Below are 23,065 nucleotides of genomic sequence, written 5' to 3'. Positions count from 1 at the left end.
ACATGTAAAAAGTAACATTAATAAAATGTCCATTAACGATGCATTTAGAATAAATTGTCTTGTAGTTAAGTGAAAAAATGTATACTTTTCCGTTTCATGTTTCATGACTGTCATATTTATCCCTTAACCTTAAACTGAAGCATCGGATATTTTTATTCCCGTCAAATCATATAGATACACGTAATATGAATGGAATATATAACACTTCATTTGTGCTAATAATAATCAGAATTCATGCTTTATCGGTGACGTCGGGTATCGACACTAAAATGGTAACAGGGTTACGTAGCCCTATGAACGTGGGACAGAAAAAAGCATTGGATGATAGGTGTATTCTATACCTAGTCGGTGATAAAGTGAAGGAATGCTGCACGCATGTATGTCACAACTATAGCCGCGGAAAATCTCCCACCAATAAGTCCCATTAGAAAGAAAAGGAAGTTACTCCAGACTCCAGTTACTGTCCTTTCTTTCTAGTGCCGACTTCATCCCTATCATAATCCGCGCGGTCTATTATACATATATGACTATGTTAGGTCCTATATCTGAACAAATTAGGAATTTAAATAGAACTGTAACGTTCATTCAAAAATGTTGCTTATGTACCGCTACTGAAGTATTACTTCAAACTTTTCAGCGAATAAATCGCTAACTAGAGGATCAATTATAAAATGTTTTATTCATAACTACAATAGTTATAATTTGTACAATTTGCGCGGATTTTCGTTTAATTAAGTGTTTTTTCTTAAATAGCTTGTACATGCTTATCGTGAAGATATTACGTAGCCTTTTTACTTTACATTGGTACACATAGAAATCGCCCTGTACTTTAAAAAAATACTTCGTAGCATCGTTATGTTTAATGTATACACGTATGTACATATTACATTCCCCCGGCACGCACGCGGCTCATGCAAGTTAGATATACTTTGTTCCTTGGATATCTGTTTGGAGCATGTGTTTACTGTTGTGGTAGTCTATTATTATTCAAGTTTCTGTAAGGATCCTCAACCACAATCGAGTTACAAAGTAGATCGTAAATAGCTCTGTTAAATCTGAAAAACATCATGGCAAAGCATATGGGAAATACAAAAGCCAAGATATAATTTTTAACCACTGATCTTCCAAGCGCGAGTGGTAGACCTAAATCTTTTCCCGGTGAAATGAGCACAACGTTAGGATCGTCAGGTCGTTCGACGGCTGTAATACTGCGGCACTGAACAACCCTTAATCCCATCATAGATTTTCCAGGTGTTGCACCACCGATACGACCATTTACACCGTATCGAAGCCAAAATGCCTAAACAGTATTTGATTAAAATAATAGCTACATTATTTTAAACATTAATACTTACCTCAAAAGTGCAAACTATCACAAAGTGAATCGTTTCCAACACTAACATTCCATGCGTCATTTCTAGAGCCATATTATAGTCAATTCTCAAGTTCATCTGTAAATCATCTATGTCTCTAGAAAAAATAGAACGCATGTATAGACATTTGTCAAGAAGAAATCTATAGTCCTTGTCAATTGAATTTACATACATGAAATCAAAAACATTAATGGCAATGAAAGCAATAGAAAACTTCAAGAGAAATAACATGGTCAAATCTATAACCTCAGCAGCAAATCTTTTCCATATTGGTGGAATGCGATACTCGAAGCCTGAAAGAAATATTTGTTAGGATTTCAATAAATATAGGTAACTTTGCACCATGTGATAATGATGAAGATGTAAGGTTCAAAAATACTGCATTGATAAAGCTACGAAATTGCTTCTGTTTAGGGATGTTAACAGCACAGGTGCACAGATGTAAAAATAATATGCAAAATGCAGTATTTTTGTTTCAAAAGTACATATGGTACTAGCTGAACCTCTGTTGGAATGTGATGAACTCAGGAGTTATCGTTATGACCTTCTACCTTCAGCTCCAGGAGGTTGAAATAGCGGTCCCATGGGATCTTGGGCCCTTCTTTGCCTTAGTGGATCATTCTGTTGATCATTTGTGCCAAATATTAATGACTGAGCATTGGCTGCATTTGCTGTTGCAGGTGAAAATGGTGGTACACCTATAATTATTCTAGTTTATAGAATAATTTTGTTATATTAACAACATTCGACAAACATATACACAGTTAGTGTATATAAAAATACATAAATGCAATCATGATCATACCAGATGATTGATTTAGTATTTGACCAGACATCACATAGTATGGAAACATTGCAGCCATGCTTTGCCAAGCATATGCTTCGTGTAACCATTTTTCCAACCTTTTAAAATAATCTGAACGTTCCTCTGCAGCTGTCATTTTCGGAAGCTCTTTATTTTCCTCTGATTTATCATCTTTTGCTTCCTCATTTTTATCATCTGCCATGTTGCTATTTGTAAAAGATTAGCACTTAAAAATGCTGTTTTATTTTTGACTGAACATAAACTAGTAACAGAACTGGGTAAAGTACGGTCTTTGAACAATACACAATAGTACACAGGTTACTGTTCTTAGATTTTACAGTTATAATTTATTTACAGTCACTTTGAAATCTGAAAGAGTATTTCAAATAACACTGTGTCACTTTACCCACCTCTGTACAGCAAGTTTGTTTGGTTGTACAGACTAGGCATAATTGTCGTGCAAAAGAATCTAAATACATGACACGTACCAATATTGTTAAACGTTTAAAATACGAAACACCTTCAGTGAGATGAAACACCGATCGTTCTGATTACTGTTACAGCTGTTACAGGTTACAGCTGAAAAACGTCGTCGACTGACATCGAGTCTAAAAATGCATGAAATTGTATGAGAAATGATGAGAAAGAAAGGATTCGTACGTCAACAAAAAATTACTATCTACTGGCTGAACTGGATCGGTGCAAGGAAAAACCCTAGGTGGTCCGGTGGATCATGCGGTGGATTCCCAACCAAAAGAGGAGGCGTGCGGCAGTTCGCACTGCGGCGCTAGCTTCTCAGGACATGACGTACTCGAGGCATTCGTGCAGTAATCACAGTCAGTGTACGTTTCTGACGACTCGCTCCTTTGTACTTTTCGCGTTTTCGAAATAAATAAGAGCAAAGCGGTGGGTGTCGCGAGGCGGCGTGTCGCGGCGAAGATCCGTGTGCAGCCGTAGACGTTGCGAGTGACAGTTGGTTCAATTCTTGAAAAGGGTGTGGGCCACGACGCCAGGAAACATTAGGTAAGATCTTATTACACTGATCGTGCGACAACGTTTTGGTCGCTCATGCGTTCGAAAATGGGACCAGAGAATGTTAACTTTTCGAAAGATCGTTGTGTATACCCGTCGTAGATGAAAGTGGAACAGTATTTTTTTACGCGCGAAAATCGTGTGACGACGGTGTTTCCTCTGTCACACGCGTCAACTCGATGGAATGTCGCGCTCGAATTCCGGGAATACACGGTGTGTCGCGCTAAAAAATCCCATCTCCTTCTTTCATCGTCACTTAAATAATCGTCCGACATAATTCACGTATTCTATCGTCGTGCGATCAGAAATCGCGAATTCTCCGGACACGGGGATTGCAACGAGATCGATGAGCGCGAAATCGAACGAGCCAGAGCCCTTCGTTGCAATTTCAAAACTTAGGTTAAGTGTTTGTCAGACTTCAAAACATTCCTTGTACATACACCGACGAACTTGCGTTCGCGATCGCTCGTCGCAGGAAATGCGATGAATCTTCGATATCTGCTAGAAAAACAATCACTCCCTGGGGTGTAATTATGACAAACTAATTCATAATCCACGTGCCATCGCGATACGTGCGTGCACTCCGAAACCAGAATAAAAAGGCCGCCGCGTATGGGTGCGCTTGACGCATTCAGTGCCGTGACGAGCGCACGACGGTTGCGTCAATATATTCGAGGAAAAATTATTTCATCGAGAGATTCAACGTGGGATTGGAATCCCCTCGCGAGCACCGAAACGAATGCACGGGCTCTCTCCGCTATTCGATCGATCCGTCCGTGTTCCTCCGTACCCAGTGTCTGCGAGAATCTCTCGAGTATATCGTGGGAACGCGTGACTGACGTGACTGCCCCGGCGTGAAAAGGGAAAAGAAGAAAGGCTGCGAAATAGAAAATGAAAAAAAGGGGGACGAAAGGTATCTACCACGTCGGGACGCCGTTACGTGGAAAACGGCAGTGGATACGTTACGTGAAAAACGTCGGTCTGCACGGGAAGATACGTACGAATAAAAGTTAGTTTTACATTCTTACGGCCGAATCGCGGAAGGTGAATGGCCGCGATCGTGTGCGGAGTCTTCCATTCACGCGTTAAAGGCGCCTCTACGTTTTCGGAACCGGTTGCACGAAATCCATGGGAAAATGGCCGAGCACCGTGGGAGCCGAGCGAGCGCGCGCGTCTACACGCGTGTACACGCGTCACTCAGTTCGTGTGTGTCTTAACGTCGCTTTTCTCAGCCAGGCTACTTATTCCGTTCCCTTAATTTGACGTGGTCGAACGCGGACGTAACGACCAACGAGAACCGCCGTTGCACGCCGCGACGCATACTAATTTTCGCGGCGACCAGCCGAATTAAATGCGTCTCTACACGCGAAATGTTTCCGGTTCCATCAGGGCCTATCGATAATCTCTCGACAGGTTCGCAAAACGAAGCTACACCTGGTTGATTCTGTCCTCTTGATCGTTAGCTTTGCCTCGGTTTTGTTTCATTTTTCTTTCACGATCGATCGGAGGAGACCGGCGACGATATTCGTGCGGTTTCTGGGGGGGGGGGGGGGGGGAACCCTCCACGATAACGCAAATTATTCCAACGATGTACCGTGCGTGCCGGCACTGGCTATCAGAGATTACGCGCGTCTCCTAATCCCGTTGCGCGGTGAAACGTAAATGGGATACACTTGTTAATCGTAAAACTACACGCGATAATTCGAGCCCGGGATTCGATCAATCGATCGGGTCTCCCCACGGAGGAACCCGAATTTTTCGCGGGTTCTACTAAGCGTTGGAAAGAAAGTGTGCCGATCAAATGAGCCGTCTCCGTAACAAATACAGTAAATCCTCGATGAGTATTCGCAGGCTTCTCGGCACTGAATATTAACTTTTTCATAAACTAACGGTTATGTACGACTGAAAAAAATATCATTGGCTTCAGAATTCCAAGCTCTATCACAGTGCTAAACGTAATTAAAAAGTCAACACCTGGGAACGTCTCCTTCGAACACTCATCGAGGATTTACCGTATCTCGATCAACGGTGAGAGAACCGATTGCGTGAGTGCGTTTGCGTAATAATTTCGAAATGCTTAAATAATTTTACTTTCCATGAAGGACGGTAAAAAAAAAGTTGGAGCTGAATTTCTGTTTTTCCTAATCAGTATATGTATATATTCGTTCGACGCAATTCTGTCGGTGGGAGCTCGCTTGTCGCGACGAGGGCTCGATCGTGTGCCGTCGCGCGCGATTCACCAGCATGGAATTCCAACGGAATCCGTCCACGCACGGCGCTACCATTTGTGAAATTGCGCCCCGGCGATTCGCGGAAAACCTTCCTCCCCTTTTCGCGCTGACACCACCCACGTAACACCATTCGCCGGAGCTTTATACACGCAGGATTCGGCGAAAAATGGTTCATTTCAGGGGAATCATCTGCCCGCTCGATAATGTCGGGAAAACATTTTCATCAACGATTGCATAATTCGTGTACCAGCGTATCTATCGGTGTTTCGCGTCGGACTCACTGGAAGTCCGTGAATGCGACTGGTCTATCGATATTCTCTTGGCAATTGATGCAGATTCTGCTATCGGCTACCGTAATTGGCGAGAACGGGACGACTGAAATGCGAGAACGAAATCTTTGGAATTTCGGTCAGAAAATACCTTGCTTGTCGTTGTTGTGGCTTCCTTTTGTTACTCGAAATGGGAAACGTTGCGGTTTCCAACGAGAAGCAATTGCAAACTCGCTGTATATGTACGATGCAGAACGGAAAACCAGAGTTCCCTTTTCGATTATTGCACCACGAGGAGGCCGATGCACCGTGTTTTGCCACGACCTGTAAAACGAGAAACTATTTCGTGCTGGATTATTATCGTTCGACGAGAGATCGGTAAGGAGAGGAAGGCCTTCTTGAAAGAATGCGCCTACTTGGTACGACAGCTTTGCGCGATCCGATCGAATGTAATTACGTATGCACATTTAATTATTAAACAATGGGGGTTCGATCCGTCTGTTTACAAGTCGCGAGCGCGCGCGGAACGACGGAAATATTAATTTTCGCGGTCCGATCTCGCGAATATAACTGAAACTGTCGCTCTTACTCTCTGGCAATTATTAATAATCGATGATCGAAAATAACTGACCGACACACCGGGACAGAGAGAAGAGAGAGAACGTGATGTTACCCGCGCCAACGTTCTGTCTATACGCAACGAATGTAATTAAACGGGAAACGTAATAACGGATCCGGGTAAACAACGGTAACGAGAAAGTAAGTGTCACGAAAGTGCCAACAATGGAGCCCGTTCAGCCTGGCCACACGGTCTTCCATTTTATCAACTAATCTGCTTGAATCAGTCGTACACGCTAATCTAACGATGAAAAAAGAAACAAGGAACGGTGAATCTTATCTGTAAAGGTGGGACACTCGAGATTAACCCTTCAAAAATCTTGTCTTGCTTTCCAACCGGTGGAACAGAGTGTCTCGACTAGAAAAGTTGATTTTTAACAATATATTTATAATGGACTGAAAACGTTTAGAATCAGATTATTGTGGAAGCAGTATCGATCTCAGGAAATAGCACAAACGAACTTGCATTTCGCGGAAAATCCCGGAGACGTATTTTCTTCTAAGTTACGATCAATAAAATGCCCGAGGGACAAATTTGCATTTTAATGCATAGAGAGGACGCGTCTTTTCACATATTGCACCTGCGCGAACAAGATAAGCTAGATCGAAAATTTCCGGTTCTCCGGTACAATTCTGAACATTTGCTCTTTCTCGCTTGAATGATATTGCCTTTGAAAACAACACGAATTTAATTGCAAAATTTTACGTACCGTGGGTCACGGTGCCAAACACGTATTTCTCCATTCGTCAGAGAATTTTGGTACCGGTCGAATTACCTACATTCCTGCACGATGAACGTAATAAGAAACGTTTGATCACGCTCGTGCGATGAAATTCGTTCGAAAATAATATAACGTGACTGGATACCCAAAGTATGTATGTATACATATAATACACGCTCGACGATCAACGTGACCAACGAAGCGCATTGAACATTGCGTAAGCCGCGATAAGTGCTTTTATCGTCGGCGCGCAACCATTTAGAAATTAAATAGAAAAACTTCTAATTCGACGCGACTACAACGGGGTTCAGAGGCCGCGGCATTCGTGTCATTTCGCGATAACCGTCGTGATTCCACTGATCGAAATCGATAATCCCTCGATGGTAAATGTCGCGCGAATCGTATCGTAAGAGCTGTTCGTTGGAATCCAGAGAACGGGTAAAACGCGTTTACGAGAGATATACTTTTCTTTTTGTTTCGTTTCGTTCCCAACCGATTTTGCACGTTTTATCGAGGAACAAAGAGTTAAAACGGTCAGCTCCGTCCGGCCATATTCCACGGATGTGTTCCATCCTTGATTCCATCGGTGATCGATGACGAACCCCACGCGTCGAGGGTATATCGCGACCGAACAATGGGGACTCGGGACGTCTCATTGTACGCGTACTCGGCGATCCGTACATCCTTCGAGATGCGTCGTTTCGCGATACTACTCTGTACCGGGCCGTGCGGACACGTGAACGGCGATCTGCATCACGAAGCGTGTGATTCATTCGTTAATTGATAGGCATTTCTAGAATGCTAGTTTATGTACTTACAAGGGAACGAGCCCAACTGTACCACTTCGATTTTATCGATTGTAGGATCTTTTGTAGGATGATCGAATACATATTTCTAACGATGTATGTGAAATATTAGCCGTAATTACTTGATAGTTTTGGAGGTGTAATTAATTAAAGTTACATACCTAGTTATATAGGATGTTGCAAAATGATGGGACAATCCGTAACGTGTATATTCCTCCTATGTATATTGAAAATCAAAACCGAAAAGTCCTTTACAGTTAAAGGATAAAATCGCAGTAGTACAGTTGGAACCTTTTCTTTGTTAGAAAGAAAAGAACCGTGGCCGCCGCCGCGAGATCCGCGTCTTCCGTTCAAGACAACTCTGGAACAGCGAACGGAATATATTGATGTTAAACGCTTTCGATAAATGTGTTGTTCGTGAAATCCTCGCCAATGGAACATTGTAATCGAAAGATTTTCGAAATATTGTAGTTGGAAAGAGCAGATCTCGCGAATAGTCTTTTTTTCCCTTTCTGGATCATCCGCGTGCGCGGCGCCCTTTGAAGCGAAGCTCCTATTCAGAACAGTTTGAAAACCCCGGGGTCATCGCTTCGCAAGAATTCACAAAGTCGTTATCTCGTAATCCTTAATCCGCCACGCCCGGTCCCCTTTTAACTCCGCGAATCATACTTATGTGTTCCCGTTTGAAGTGAACTTTACATTCGACACGGGACGGGAAAATGCTCGGACATCTCTCGGAAAATTACAAAAGTTTCGCGGGAATAACGGGTCGGACGGCAAGAGCAGAGGGTTCGTAGACACCGCGGATGACTTGTTGGCTGGGTGCAATCGGCGGAAACACCCTTAAAGGAAATTCGAAATCTCTATCGGTTTAAAATTCCGGTAAAGAGGGAGCGAATCAGAGGAAGGGATAGGAAACGTTCCCGCTTCAGGGACTACTTTTATCAATTAACTCTTTTTAATCGATGCCCGGCGAAGCACTCTTGATCATCGTACGATATTACAAGTATTATATGTACATACATACTATCCGTTAGAATCTGAGATTTCCGACTTCGAATCTACAATCGCCATAGGCGGTTTATCACTTGTATATCTATATCGTTGATTACACAGAGTTATTTTATTCTCGCTACGAAATCACTCGCGACTATTAAATTCGTTCAACGCGATGAATAGAGACACTAAACTCACTCGGATAGAAATGGAATAGTCGATTGTACGTACCATTTGCTTTTCGTTCACGCGAGTTCACACGTTTTCGTGGATTTCCAAAAATCTAGTGACATTATATCGCTTTAATTCTTAATTGTTCAATCTCTGTCAGTTTTTAAACTGAAGAAACTGAGTTTGAAGTTTACAAAGTTTAATATTACAGGAGCAGGAAAGTAGTGAAATGATCAAAGACACTGTAATAATATCTACCGAATACCTCATTATTACAATATTAACAAAATGTTATCTTATTATCAACATAAAATTTCCATTGTTAGTGCATATTTGAAGATACAACCATTGTTTTCTAGGTTGAAATTTCTTTATATTATGGCAAATTTGTATTCTTTGGACCAATGAGACGTAGATCGATTAACTAAATTTTTCTTGAGAAATGAAGTTAGAACAGTTAAGAACTTGGACGACAATTAGTACCTCTTCGTAGTCGGTATACTAAAAATGCTGACACAGAAAATGAATGAGAATGAAACTAAAGGCGGGGCAAGAGCGAGCGTCTTCGGCCTGGCTCGCCCGTGTATTAGTGGCATCGTATGGATCGTTCGATCGAGTTCGCGAGGGGGGAAACGACCACCCTCCAGCATCCGGGGGTTGTTGTTTGTTTTCGAAGATCCTCCGAAGGGGGATGTTTGTCCGATTCGCGGATGGAAGAGCATCATAAACTGGGGCAGGTAACGAGTCGGTTCTCTTATCGTGGCCACGGTCCGTAGACGCCTTGGCTGCGTGATAAGGCTCATTCATCGACTGGATACACGTTTCGCCAACCGTCTGTGGACCAGGTACATTTCGCCCGATAGAAACGGTTGGGGGGATCGATCGCGACTCGCGTCGATTTATACGAATTGCTTATTCAGCTCGAACAGGAATTACGGGTCCCCGATCGGTTCAGCTTTATTTTCCTGATCTCCTCTGTTTACTCACGAGCGATGTCTCCACACTAGTCAATTATTGTCCCCTTTTGTATTCGTGGTATCTCTGAGCGGTTTGAAATATACATATGTAGGTACATATACCAGCGATTCGATGAAAGTAGAATTCTTCCGAATGAATTTTTTCATCGCCAAAGAGGTCGGTGGAGGGATATAAAAGCTATGGGTACGCTATTAAAATGCAAATGAAATCCAGATTGCGCGAAAATGCAAATGAAACGGAACACGGTGGTTGACGAGACGACCTCGTGCTGGAAAAATTGGGCCGGACAGGTTTTCGTCGAAGAACCGATTTAACCCGTGTCGCAGCTACACACATTACTGCTAACTACCGACTGACATTTCATTCGTGTAAAAGCGACACCGAAAAAGAGCTACGAGCTTCTGCCATGACCCGGGTTCGTTTTTTTTTTATACGCAGCGCGCGCATTTCAACGCGCGGACTAATTCGTTTTTTTGTTCTCTCACGTCGCGCTCGTTACTCGCGTTACTTCGTGGAAATCCATTAAAATAATGCACCACGGGCGAAAGTGGCACACACACGCATGCAGAACGAGTGATACCTACCTCGAGGGGCGGGGCCCCCCCCCGATTTTGTCGCTTATCTTTATTAATTGAATCAATTTGCGCCTTTATTTCGCGGAACGAGCCTCGCCATTAATCCGCCGTCGGAACCAACGTTGCAACAAAGCCATCGGCGCAACGATCTTCACTTTGTCAATGCGCGTTCGCCGGCCCAACGCGTCCGGTCTTTCTCTCTCTCTCTTTTTTTTCGTACCATCTGATGTACCCACTATGAATTAGAATTTGCTATTTCTCCCGTGGTTGGACGAGAGTAACAACACGCCAACGGAGATTTCGCCGTTTTTTCTCCCGTTGGATTTAAACGGAAATTTTCCCGCGGTTGCTTCAACCACGGCCGTTCGCCATTCTTTCTCTTCTTCCTGCCCCTCTCTCTATGTCTGCTAACCGCCACTTATTCCCGTGGTCAGGCGGTGTGTGCTTTATTCGAGGAAAGTCAGTAGACCGAAAGGCGATCGTCAATCTGACCGGAAGGCTCGTCAGCGCCGGAAGATCGTGAAAGGCGGCCCGCGATTAATTAAGATGGAACTATACTGTCGTGCAAGTGTGTTCACGGTACGGACAGGAGAAGGGAACACCACGCGTGAATGCCTCGAACGGTATAGAACTTTCTGGTTCCTAAAATCCGAACGCGGGTATAAAGCGCGGGAGTATACTCGTAAAACGAGACGATAGCGAGGACCTCGTTACTTTCCTCCCCTTGGAGTCCGTAGGGGGGTGGCTGGGTGGAATGGAAGTCACCCTTCCCATTTCTTTCGAATCGCGATGGAGGTCCTCTTTCATTAAAACTTTACGATCCCGGGGCCAGAGAGAACAACGTAATACCCCGCGGAATATTCTTCACGCGCGGCCAGAAACTTTTCGTTGCGCTTTTCGCGTACACACGACGATCTTATGAATCCGTGCTTGATTAAAACTTCCGGCTGTCTGCCGTTGCCTCGGTACTCGAGGGCAATAAACGAAACAAAGATACGCTCGGTACCTACGATGTAACACGGAGGAACTGAATTTTTTTTTTCGTCCCCTCTCTTGCGATGTCTTCTCTTCGCCAAGGAGCTTTTTTCCGAGATTACCTCAAGAGAAACGATCGAACAAGATCAAAAACTAATTTTATCGTTGCCCCCCCCCCCTCCACCTCGTTTGAAACCGCTGCCGCGGACGGCTGCAAAGAAAATTGAGACAGTGAAACGAGATTACCTTTTGTGTTGCCCGTGGAAGTATTCGATTCACGATATTAGCGGAATTTTAATAATATTTCCCTGGCCGCGCAACGTCGCAAAATATAGCCCCTTGGCTTTTATCAATATTGCTCGCTCCAGTCCCCCCCCTCCCCCTCGAGTTAACACGAAAGACCGAGAAAATCTTTCGTGACCCGACCACGCCAACCGCCTCTATTTGCAATGTAAATATATGAGTCTGTCGGCTGCAGAAGAAAAACTGTACGGGGCGTGGAAAATGTTGCGATTTTTCGTCTCTTCTCACTGTTCCTTTTTTTCTTTTCTGTTTTTCCGTGCGCGCGCACGTCAGCGACGGATTAGGTCGTGGCTCTACAGACTTTGATCACGGAATAAGTTGTTTGTCTCACGTAAACCGAATCGCCAGGATCGAATTAATTAACCCAATTCCATTCTCCTCCGGGGGAGAAAGAATGATGGAGTGCTCGCACGCAACAGGGAAACATTTTCCCGAGGCGACATTATTGACGGGAATTTAGTTTGAATATGACGAAGGATATTCAAGTTAGTCAAGAATGATTATTACGATTAGTATTGGAAATGGATTGTTAAATACAGAATTTGATGTACTATTACTGTATACTTTATTAAATTTTGCTCGGAAGGGATCTCTGTTCAACACGAAAAACTCTTAAGAACTAACGTTAACACCAGAAAGAAGACTAGTGTCGCCCACGCTCAAACACAAAAAAAAATTAAAGTATTGCTCGGTACGTTGATTCATTATTGCTCCCAGGTGATACATATACCTATACATTATTCTTAGAAATAATCCCACAATTAGTGACCATACATTATTCCGATAATAATAAAGATGACGGGAACAAGATGATCGACTTACACGATCGCTATATATGTATATTCGATGATACGGAGATGTAGATTTTCTGCAATTTTCCACGGCGTCCGACCAGCCGAAAAGAAGCACGGTGGCGCACACGGAGAATTTGCTTTCGCGGATATACGCGCGATCATTGCAGAACCGATCAAGGACTTCTGGCTGTGCGAACCGACCGGCCTTGAATTAGTAGGTATTCGTCAGTCGTGACGAACGTATATCGTGCCGGCGCTACACATCCGGATTGCTCGTGGATCGCGACACAGAAAGTTCGTTGTCAGCGATCGCTCCGCGGAATCCTCATTTCAGTTGTCTCCGCGATATCGTATTCCCACGGATATCCAGTTCCCGTTGAAACACGACTATTCAGGTTTTCAGGTTCTCCACGCACCGTACGCCGGTACACACGCGGCACCATCGAAAGTGTTCAAATTCAATTTCTCCAGAAGTACGTAACAACCTTAACCCATTCGTGTCGTATTACGAATGATGACCTAATACTCCCACGAACTTATTATTATACATATACAGTTCCTAGCCAACAAATTAGGGTCACCTATAATTTTCGAAATGTTTCACGCATCTACAGTCGGGTAGTCGATCGACTTCGAGCGTGTCTCGCTCGATTCGTTATCAAATATTCAAAGGAACCGTCGCCACCGAAGCGAGTCAAAAAGGACCGCTTATTATTCCATGCGATGCCCTGACGACGATACTCGACGATATCAACGTTGTCGACGCCCCTGAAAAATTTATATCTTGCGGACGGAACACCTAGTGTGGTTCTCTCCTTACTCGTCGAACTGGAGGGCCGAAACGCGTTCGCGGGATGAAAATTTTAATAGGCCACCGAAAATAACTCGACATAACGAGCCGCGGTATTCCATCGCGCTGGCGCGGTGTGTTTAACGTTCAAATCCGCCGTTAAGATTCCTGGAAGTATTGCTCCCGCTATGAATATAACAACCGCGGTACTCACTACATCCTGTGTGCGTCACGAAGAAAGCGTGCGTACGGAAAACCGAGGAATTTAATCACCTTGTCGTACACACCTCGTGATGGTTGCTTTGTTGGTCCTCGAACGACAGGGATTTTCGGTTCTGTGATCGGTAGCTATTGGCTTACGGGGGGTAGGTACGATCGTTAGAATCCAGATATAAAGATCCGTCCAACGGACGTTCCGTTGAAATTGAGTTGCACGACTTCTGTTCTCGTGAATTTTACCGATACCCTGTGTACAATAAAATTCCAAATCAGTCCTCTGGATTTTGGTCGTTACGCGTGGTTATGGATAGCTGATCTGACAGGATCATTGATCGCGACTGGATGAGCTTTTGCCGGATCTCACCGCGACAGAACTGCGCCAACAGGCTAATGGAATAATGCACAAGAATCCCTGCAACAGTTTCCATCCATACATATACACACACCTCGCGCTTTCAACGTTTCACCGCCGAATCGATCGAATGATGGCGTGCAACCTTGCCACACCGAGCGTTCGATATACATATACATACATATAACAGACGAACTGTTTCTGGGTTATTAGGGGACCACGTAATCACCACGTATATCACTTGTGGAAAACTGACGATAGTTCGTTAAAGTTCATTTTCTTTTCTATCGACGTTCGTACCGTAAATCACGCGCCACACGTGTTTGTTCGTCTTTCCCCATGGTAATAACGACGGTTAACCTTTCCGAGAGCGAGGGAAGGTCTTACTTTGGAATTCGACATGGCTGACGATGTGTGTCGTTGGAAGATCGAAAGGGCGCGAATACTGCAAGAGAAATTCATACCGCCTCACGGTCTTCTCCGGTGTCACGTAGCTGAGTAATGGATCGTTCGAGTTTCCCCGCAACGCTTACAAAGGAAGGACCCCAATTGTTCGATTTCGATTTTATGTAACAGGATTTTCAAAGATGATAGTATACAGGTTCCTAACGATATTTTTAAAGATATAAACAATTAAAGTTATGTACCATTAAGATATAGTTGATGCAACTGGGTTACCGGAATCGAACTTCGAAGTGTGACAGCGAGCTTACCAGAATCTTTTTCGTAATATTTTGCTTGTTGCTCGAATCAAAAGACGATTGCGTGCCCGCGGGAAATCCGTTTTTTGTAATCGATTTCCCGGCACGTTAACAGGTCTCACGGAGGAAGTTCTTCGTTCAACGCGTGTTTCTTCGGACCGTAGCGCGAACACGCTGTTCGCGGGATTGCTGTTGCCCGTTTTCTCATGTCTGTGGAATCGGAAACGCTTTATCGGGCGGAATCAGCGGCGCTGAACGTACGTCGGGCGAGCGCGGTATAATTAACAAAATTAATAATTCATTGGGACGCAAAGCGTGCAGCGCACGATTTTCATCGCGGTGGTTTCCTCCGCCGTGGCTTGTCGCGTTTCCTCGTAAATAATTCAATTGTGCGTTTATGAAAGTGTGGAACGTTGAACCGCGGTGTATCATTCACACGACGAAAACACACTAGAGCGATATTTGTCTCGATGGGTATATACTCCTGGTCGCACAAATTCCTGGCGGTCTTTTTTTCCTTCTCCCTTCTTTCCTTCCGTCTGGTTGAAGTAATTGATGAGTGGTATCGAACGATCCCACGGATATACACTCTTTTTTACTCGTTACGTTACGTTATCTCGTTGCCGTTATCAGGTTCCGACGATCAATTAGAGTACGACGAATGATAAATTGCGACGCAGATAAATGGAAACGTAGATACGGAGGATGTTATACAGATGTTTCGAATATCGTGCGTGGGTATCGAAAGAAGAGGTATACCGATTTGAACGCTTTGGGTACCGATTTATTTGAAAGAAATTTTGCATATGGAACAGATTGAATTTTTCTTTCTTTTTTACAACTGATACAAACTACTTTGAAACGAATAAGAATGTACAGGTTAAATATTGTCACAACTCGAATGACGGGTTAGACTAGTTATCTTGCACGTAGGCAAAACAAGCGCATACCGTGTCTCAGTCGTCAAATGTACCCAAGGGGTTAAACAGAGAAAATGAATCGAACCAAGACGCCTGGAGCTTTGAATCAGTTGTGGAATAACTTTTGTAATTCTCTGAGAACCATTCGGGAAACCCAATATCGTACGAGGTTCAACGTGTAACTAAAGATTATAGCGTAAAATTACTGTAATTGATATACGTTGGCTTGTCCAATAATGATGCCAGATTCAGGATTTATCCGCGGCTTAGAGTCTTTGTACAAGTCGACAAACATAGTCTCCCAGAAATATTGAAATATCGGCAAGTAGGCTCGTTTCTCCAAATTTATCGTTCGATGATGGATAAATTATTACCCTACGCACCACCGCCGTTAGTGGATATTCTGTACCTACATAAATATTGACCAACAGAAAAGTTGGTCAAAGTTGAGCAGAAATAATGAGGTTCGCCGTAGCGATATCTAGGTTAAAGCAGTTCCCGCAGACACGGGTGTACACAGATGTTTACGAGAAAAAACACTGGATATTTAATTACCGGGTAGAACGATAAACAGTCGCGACGTTCGTTTACGCGCGTCTATCGATCCGAGATTCCACGAGTCCGACAGGATAAACAGATGTTACGGTGAGATTAACAAATCCAACCGGGGCCTGGGAAGCTTAATCGCCGGGATTAAAAACCGATCGTTGCGAAATGCGTTGCGTTTCGCGAATTTCACGGTGAAATTATACGTTTTTTTCCCGCGCGTCACCGAACGTACCATCCCGTTGTCATGGATTTTCATGGAAAAATTCCGGCACGTTACTCACACCGTGTTAAAATGAATAATAAAACGTTGCCCATTGCTTTTTATTGCAGGTGTACACGTTATCGAATGTGAAGCGTTGTTCCCTCGATGCGCCTGGGAGAATATTCGATTTCCATACATTGAAATTCGAAGAAAAATATTTCAAGTTTATTCGATTGTATCCCATCCCAGCACCGACGCGTTATAAAAATTCGACGATGGTCTTTGCTGTTAATTTTTTTCAGATGGCGTGTTCTTCGCCCTTCTTTTTTTTCTATCCATCGCGCTCTTGCTCAGCATAGCGGAATAGACGCAGCTAGTGACACGGTTAAAATTAAAGTCGCTGTCAGTCACAAAGTCACGAGTTAAAAGGTATCAGAAACATCGCCCACGGGACTTTAAATACGCGATTTATAACCCCTGGCTCTCAAAGCCTTTTTAACATTTTCACGAAAGTCTTGTTACCGAAGCTTTTAGAAAAACTCCGTGAAAATTTATAAAATTCGATTTCGCAGAAACTTGTTACGGGGTTCCGTCTCCTCTTGTGCGAAGTTATTTAATCTTTTAGCGTTCCTTTGTAAAGCTTAACCGCAAAGATGATCTGTTTGCACGTAAACGTGAATTTTCTGTAAAAAGAACAAAACCTTTCCCGTTCGCAATCCGAAACGGATTTTCTCCCGTAACGCCCGGAAGGCTGGACGTTTACCGAGCACTTTAAGCGATCCATGTCGTCGTTTTACGCTTTGTGCACCACCGTACACACCGGTACGAACGATTTGTACGTGTACGCGCATGTTCCTGATAATAACTAATAAATTCTGTAATTTAGTATAGTGGGTCGTCCATTACCTCTGCCACCCTCGTTCCGTGAACGTGTACAAAGTGTTGTTCGTGAACGTCGTATATAAACTCCGCCGCATCAAAGCGGTTGGAAAACTGTGTGTGTCTCTTTCAGAGGGAAATTGCAACGTTAACACGGCAATTTTCTTGCCCCTTGAAACGTAATTGAGTGTCCAGTGGCATACTCACGCTCGCACACATACGTACACTCATTCCGAACAATTCGTGCCGATCGTTCTGAGTTTGAAGACCGCTCCCGTTTTCTGTTTAATTTTCCTAACGACAAGACTTACTTGCTCGATGGTTAAATATTCCTCTGGAAAGATCAAATTCAAATTAAAATATGTACCAGCGATTCTCGAGGAAAATATGTATGTGTACAAATTTAGAGACGATAGATCGATGCATCAGCTTGGTTCGAATTAGCGATGGCGATACATTTGAATCGTATCGGTATTTGGTATCGATACGTATTAATATCCAGAGGATCGATACACGTGTATATCGGGAATAAAATCTCGGTATTAATACTTGCAATTAAATTAGAAGTAACAAAATCCAAAAACGAAAATAAATCATTTATTGAAGCAGATATTTATTCAGGCAGATTCTCAGGTAACAGCGTGAAAAAGAAATCGATTCATTGCAAACTTTATGGGAAGCTCGCGATTAGTCCATTTTCCTTACAACAAATGCAACGATCCTATCGAAATTTCGATATCTACGGGTTACGTACCGATACTCGAATACATCGTGACAGGAAATATCGACACAGAATATCGTCATTTGAATGGAAAACTATAGAGATATTCAAAAAATTGACACCTACTGTATCGCCCGTCACTAATTCGAATATCGAAGCTGAACTCAACTTGGTTCTGTTTTTTTTTTTTTTCAATAACTATGTGGATACTTCTATGAGTGGAATGACGCCCGTAAATAGTAATCAGAAAGTTTTATGGCGATGCAAACGTGTCGTTTTTGTTCGCGGGTTTTCCCACGTGAGTCGGAACTCGAAGTTGATTACCACACCCGGTGTGGACGGTCGGATTCGCGCGAGACCAGCGGCAGTGTTCGCTCTCTGGTACGAAATCATAGTCGCGACGTAATTAGTACGAACTCGTACGACCGTGTCCCCGCGAAAATGATGCCCACGGTAAGCGAATTCCCATGATTTATGCGAATAGAGGCCCCCGGTTCGCGATTGCATCGGGTTAGGTGTAATTGGTTATGGTTAGTTACAGTGAGGTTTCACCGTGAGTTCGCGAAACCGTGCAGCCACGCCCACGATTATTTCGCGAAACATACAAATTCTCCAGCCATTTCTTTCCTAAAAAAAAACCGGACAACATTTCATGGATGATCCTGTCTCTCCTCGATCGATCGTTCCAAGTGAAAACATGCGTCGAATAATCTCGAGGTAATCCCTGAAAGCCTTTCGCGTCGATACACGTTTTCGAAACCGGAGAATCTATTTCCGAAGCGGCGCGTACGAGGTGCATTTTCCTCGGAAATCGCCGCTAAGAATAGCCAATTTATTGTCCGTTTCTCGATTCTGTCCTTTCTTTCATTCTTCGGGGAACTTCTCTCGTCGATTTCAAGTCGTCAAGTGGTCACACGATAGAATCGTAAACTCCGAAGGGTTTTGTCGAAGATGGAGAACGAGAATCAGAATAAAATTGACCCCTCCTCCCTTCGATCGATTGGTAATCGAGTGAAGTCACTGGTTTATCAATTTTACTGATTTTCACAGCGCACCATCGCGCTCCATCCTCGGTCGCGATTTAATTTCTGCCGTGGGATTCCCAGCGCTATTAAATTATTGCGGCGACATCGAAAGGGGAAGCGAGTCTCGTCTCGAAACGTCTGGCGCGCGATAATTCACGTTTCGTCTACGCCCAGTGATCGATCATCCACGGAGAAACTGTTAAATCAACGGCGGTGGTTCGGAGGTCAATCTGAGCTGCTGAAAGTTCGTGGTGAAAAATCATTTGTCGCTTAAAGGATCGAATAAATGCTTCATCGAGTTTTTCTGTCTGGTTCAGTTCAGTCGAGATGAAAATTTCAGGTACATCGATGGAAAAAGGAATTTTCCGATCGACGACAGTATCTTTTCACGCGATCGCTATCCACAACCGATACACCGGGAACAACCTGCCCTCCCTGCCCTTGTCTTGCACGCCTCGTCGAGCACGAATACGTGCCATAGATCGCGCTAAGAAGTGCACGAGCCTCGATTGAAATTGACATCTATTTGTCAAGGCCTGTTTAGCTGGCAGCTCGAGAGACTCGCGAGGGTTGCGCGCTTTGTTGCTGAAAAGCTACTAGTGCGCTCGCGATCGCGCTCCAGCCAGCTTCTTCGTTCTATCTTCCCATTGACACTTAACACATTCGTAACCGGCAACGGAGTTCTACGTAATTTTAAAGTCTTCAGCTGAGTATCGGTAACGTCGTTCTACGTTATTTCAAAATCTCTAGCATTCATCACCCGTTTCTCTTTAGCAAGATGATCATAATCTTGATTTAAAATTTCTGTTACATTAGATATTCTCTTTATATGATAATTAACTAACGTTATTTAACGATTGGAAAACATGAATTTCAACCCGTTATACTTCTAAATAACAGAACTCTGCAGTATTTAGTTATATACTTTTGAAAATTGTACGCGGTATTCACCTAACCAGAGTCTTGCCTCAAAACCGCCGGTTGCGATTGTGTTAACACACGAATGCCATAAAATTCACGGTCTACTTATATACATCCGTATCCGCGAAGTGTCGTGTGACGTTTATTGTTTCGATCTGAACTGGATCGGGAATATTTGCAAAGTGGAACTCTTAACAGCTATAATATTCTATAGTGTTCCGTGCTTAAAGTCCTTTTAATAGAAGTCGACGAGGTTCTTGCCTGGCGTCGCATTTAACGAGCTGAAAATGTACGTCGGTGATGCGATCGCACGTTCGCGAAACATGAAATCAGCGTTTCGCGAAAGGGAGTTCTGATAATTTGATTATCCGGTGATGTCGACGAAGAACGCGTTTTAAAACGTGATTACTAACGGCCGTGCTCTCTCTCTCTCTCTCTCTCTCTCTCTCTCTCTCTCGCGATTAGATTATTTATCGCGGCCACGCGCAGCGAGCAAAGTTCGAGAAGAATAAAAAAAATAGACACTACCCCGCCGTCAGGGAACAGATAGCGTCGACCATGGCAAAGGTGAAAATGTGAATGCATTTTATGGAATATTTCTCTCGAAACTAATAACTATGCGTTAGCCATCTTGCGTGTCCTCGTCTGGCCAGCGTATGAGCACCGACATATGTACTAGTAGTTGCTTTATTTCGGCCTCTTCGACTTAGGAATGGATTCGGCTTACAATTCCTTATACGCACATCTTTCCATACTTTTTATAGCACATGCTAATTACACATTAACCTACCTAACATTTCTCTTACCCTACCCTATTCTAATACACCTAACTCTAACTCTAACTTCGGTATTTTTTATTACCTTTTTGCTTTCCACTTCTCTTAACCAGTTAACTAACTTCTCTCAATATCTTTCCTTTGCTACAGTTTCCCAGTCTCCTCTCAACCTTCCAAACTCCCCTACACTTTTCTTTATATACCTCACATTTTCTTTTCTTTTCTTTCATCCCAAATCTACTCGCTTCCTCCATATTTCCTGTTCTCACCCTTGCTATCTGATGCGGCGTACTTGTGATAAGCTCGCGATTAGTCACTGCTTGTTGGAAAATTAATACCGCGGAACTCGTTGGAAAAATGGTGTGATTGTGCGTGTGGTGATATGTGTTTTAAATGATTTGGCACAACTTAGTAACACGCTTAGACTTTAATATAAACTTAACACTGTGATGTATTTGTTTGTGTGTATGTACTGGTTGTCTTCTGACAGGTCGATGTGTTCTTGTTGACGGTTGAATGTGTTCTGGTGAATGAGTGAATGTATAGATTCTTACTGGAACGGATCGACTCGTGATTAGTGGAAAATGCAGAATTTTTGTTGGTGTAGCTGGTTCAAGAGGTGGTAGTATGAGTTGAAAGAAATGGGGTTTGGTGTATGTATTGTTTCTAGGATTCCTGGAAGTCAACGCCGAAATATAATAAGGAACGGTCTTGATTAACCTAACCCAGACCATCGCCTACCTGCGTTGGGTTGCAGCACTATCAATATCTGGTTATCTCCTCCTCTTTGTTTTCGTAAATACTCTGGGATGAGAACCGACGTACTATCGAATTTTCATTTTTGCGTGTCTCGACTAATAGCAGACAGGTTGCATGCAACGTGGTCGAAATCTCGAAAACGTATCCTCTCGAAGACACCCTCTCCGTGAAAATAGAGTGTTTCATCCGGGTACCTTTGATCGGGCGCTCTCTCGCGACGAAAGGGAGGGGAGGGGGCGGCAGTGAACGTGGGCGAAACAAACGTATCATTGACATCCCCTTTTTGATACCCCGTTTTCCACCTTCCTCTTTGGACGTGCTTTGACGGCGCGGCGATCAAAGGCTCGTTTCACGGGTACCCCGTTCTCAAAGAACAGACGATGAACGTCCTTTTCGGGCGTGCATTACGTACACGGGTTGCAGCGACGGTGAGCTTTGTCGATTCACAATGCGTACGAGTTGCGTGCTCGGTCAAATGAGAATGCCAGTGCCGTATAAGCGAGCTCGATGGAACCGTAAACGTCGAAACTCTACCCCCCCCCCCCTGCGCGACCCAAGCACTAGATTCTCCAGCTGAATCTTCAGCTTCCACGGTTTTCTGGATATATATTCAGAGAAAGGTCAAGATTCCGTCAGTTTGAACAACGACAAGACCCCCACTTCGAACAATGGTAGATTCGTAAACTATTAAAAGAGAGTAGGTTGGAGGAAAGCTAAGGGTCGGTAGTTGGAGGAAGTAGAAGGAAAATATCGGGGTCGTACGAGTTGGAGAAGCAAAGGAAAAAGCTTCGTTTGAGAGGAAGATCGCCGCGGCGCTTACAGTTAAAAAATTCAGGGGGAAAGAAACTTCTCTAACTTGTTGAAACTCGGAGAAACTTCGACTTTACCGTAGTTACGCCCCGACGAACGCATTCCCTGGGAGAGACGTTCGTCGAGAAAACGAAAACATTCCCTTGCTACATAGCTTCGAACTTAAGATCGAGAAGTTTCTGTTTTTTTTTTTTAAACGATAATTCTTTCAGAGAACGAGAGAACGATACCTACTCGCGGTCTCGAGGACAGTCGAGCGTGTAATAATTCGAAATCGTCTTTTTTTCTGTGCAGTGGGAGAGTTCGGAATCCGAGTGTTCAGAGGCGGAGGACTCAAATGAGTTAGGGGCCATCGTCAGCCCCGAGATCAGTGCGATGGACACTGTGGACAGTGCCAGCAAGCGGCAAGCTACTCGTGTCTTCAAAAAGTCGACCCTCAATGGAAATATCACGGTGTATCTGGCGAAACGAGATTTCGTCGATCACATAACCCATGTCGATCCTATCGGTAAGTAGAAAATGTGGTCCGGCTATGAACAATAGGCAAGATCTTGGCCGGCCGATTCTAACGGCTCAATGCGACCTGTGATCACGGAAAAAGCAGTACATGCTACTTTTCGGCCTTAACACACGGGCGTTACGTAACGAAGCGTCACACCGCGTTCGCCTCGCGGGTGGTTAATCCTGAATGTCGCGTATAGAGTCCGTCGCGTCCATTGAGGTGATCCCATTCAGACGCGTTCATTTAACGCCCGATGAATCAATGGGTCGGTTCGAAAGTCCCCCCCCCCCC

General features: G+C 43.8%; 2 protein-coding genes across 2 annotated transcripts in view; one reads left to right on the top strand and one right to left on the bottom strand.

Annotated features, from left to right (window-relative positions):
- Window positions 1-718: 718 nt before the first annotated feature.
- On the bottom strand, window positions 719-2,386 carry LOC107191729 (protein FAM8A1). The gene is made up of 5 exons (XM_015580829.1): window positions 2,179-2,386; window positions 1,925-2,071; window positions 1,546-1,666; window positions 1,356-1,470; window positions 719-1,300 (listed from the first exon to the last, which is right to left on the bottom strand). Exons 1-5 carry the CDS (start codon window positions 2,378-2,380, stop codon window positions 962-964), a joined length of 924 nt encoding a protein of 307 aa, XP_015436315.1. The 5' UTR covers window positions 2,381-2,386; the 3' UTR covers window positions 719-961.
- Window positions 2,387-3,008: 622 nt separating this feature from the next.
- The window catches only part of LOC107191602 (beta-arrestin-2), a 29,639-nt gene continuing 9,582 nt past the window's right edge, over window positions 3,009-23,065 (top strand). Inside the window, exons 1-2 of the mRNA XM_015580670.1 lie at window positions 3,009-3,201; window positions 22,567-22,780. Coding sequence (XP_015436156.1) covers window positions 22,648-22,780 — 133 coding nt within the window. The 5' untranslated portion in view covers window positions 3,009-3,201; window positions 22,567-22,647. The remainder of the gene's footprint in view (window positions 3,202-22,566; window positions 22,781-23,065) is intronic.

Source organism: Dufourea novaeangliae, unplaced genomic scaffold (assembly GCF_001272555.1).
Source record: "Dufourea novaeangliae isolate 0120121106 unplaced genomic scaffold, ASM127255v1 scaffold228, whole genome shotgun sequence".
In the NCBI taxonomy this organism is placed as follows: Eukaryota; Metazoa; Arthropoda; class Insecta; order Hymenoptera; family Halictidae; genus Dufourea; species Dufourea novaeangliae.
Note: the sequence above shows the minus strand (reverse complement) of the source record. Positions and strands in the feature narration are given on the sequence as shown.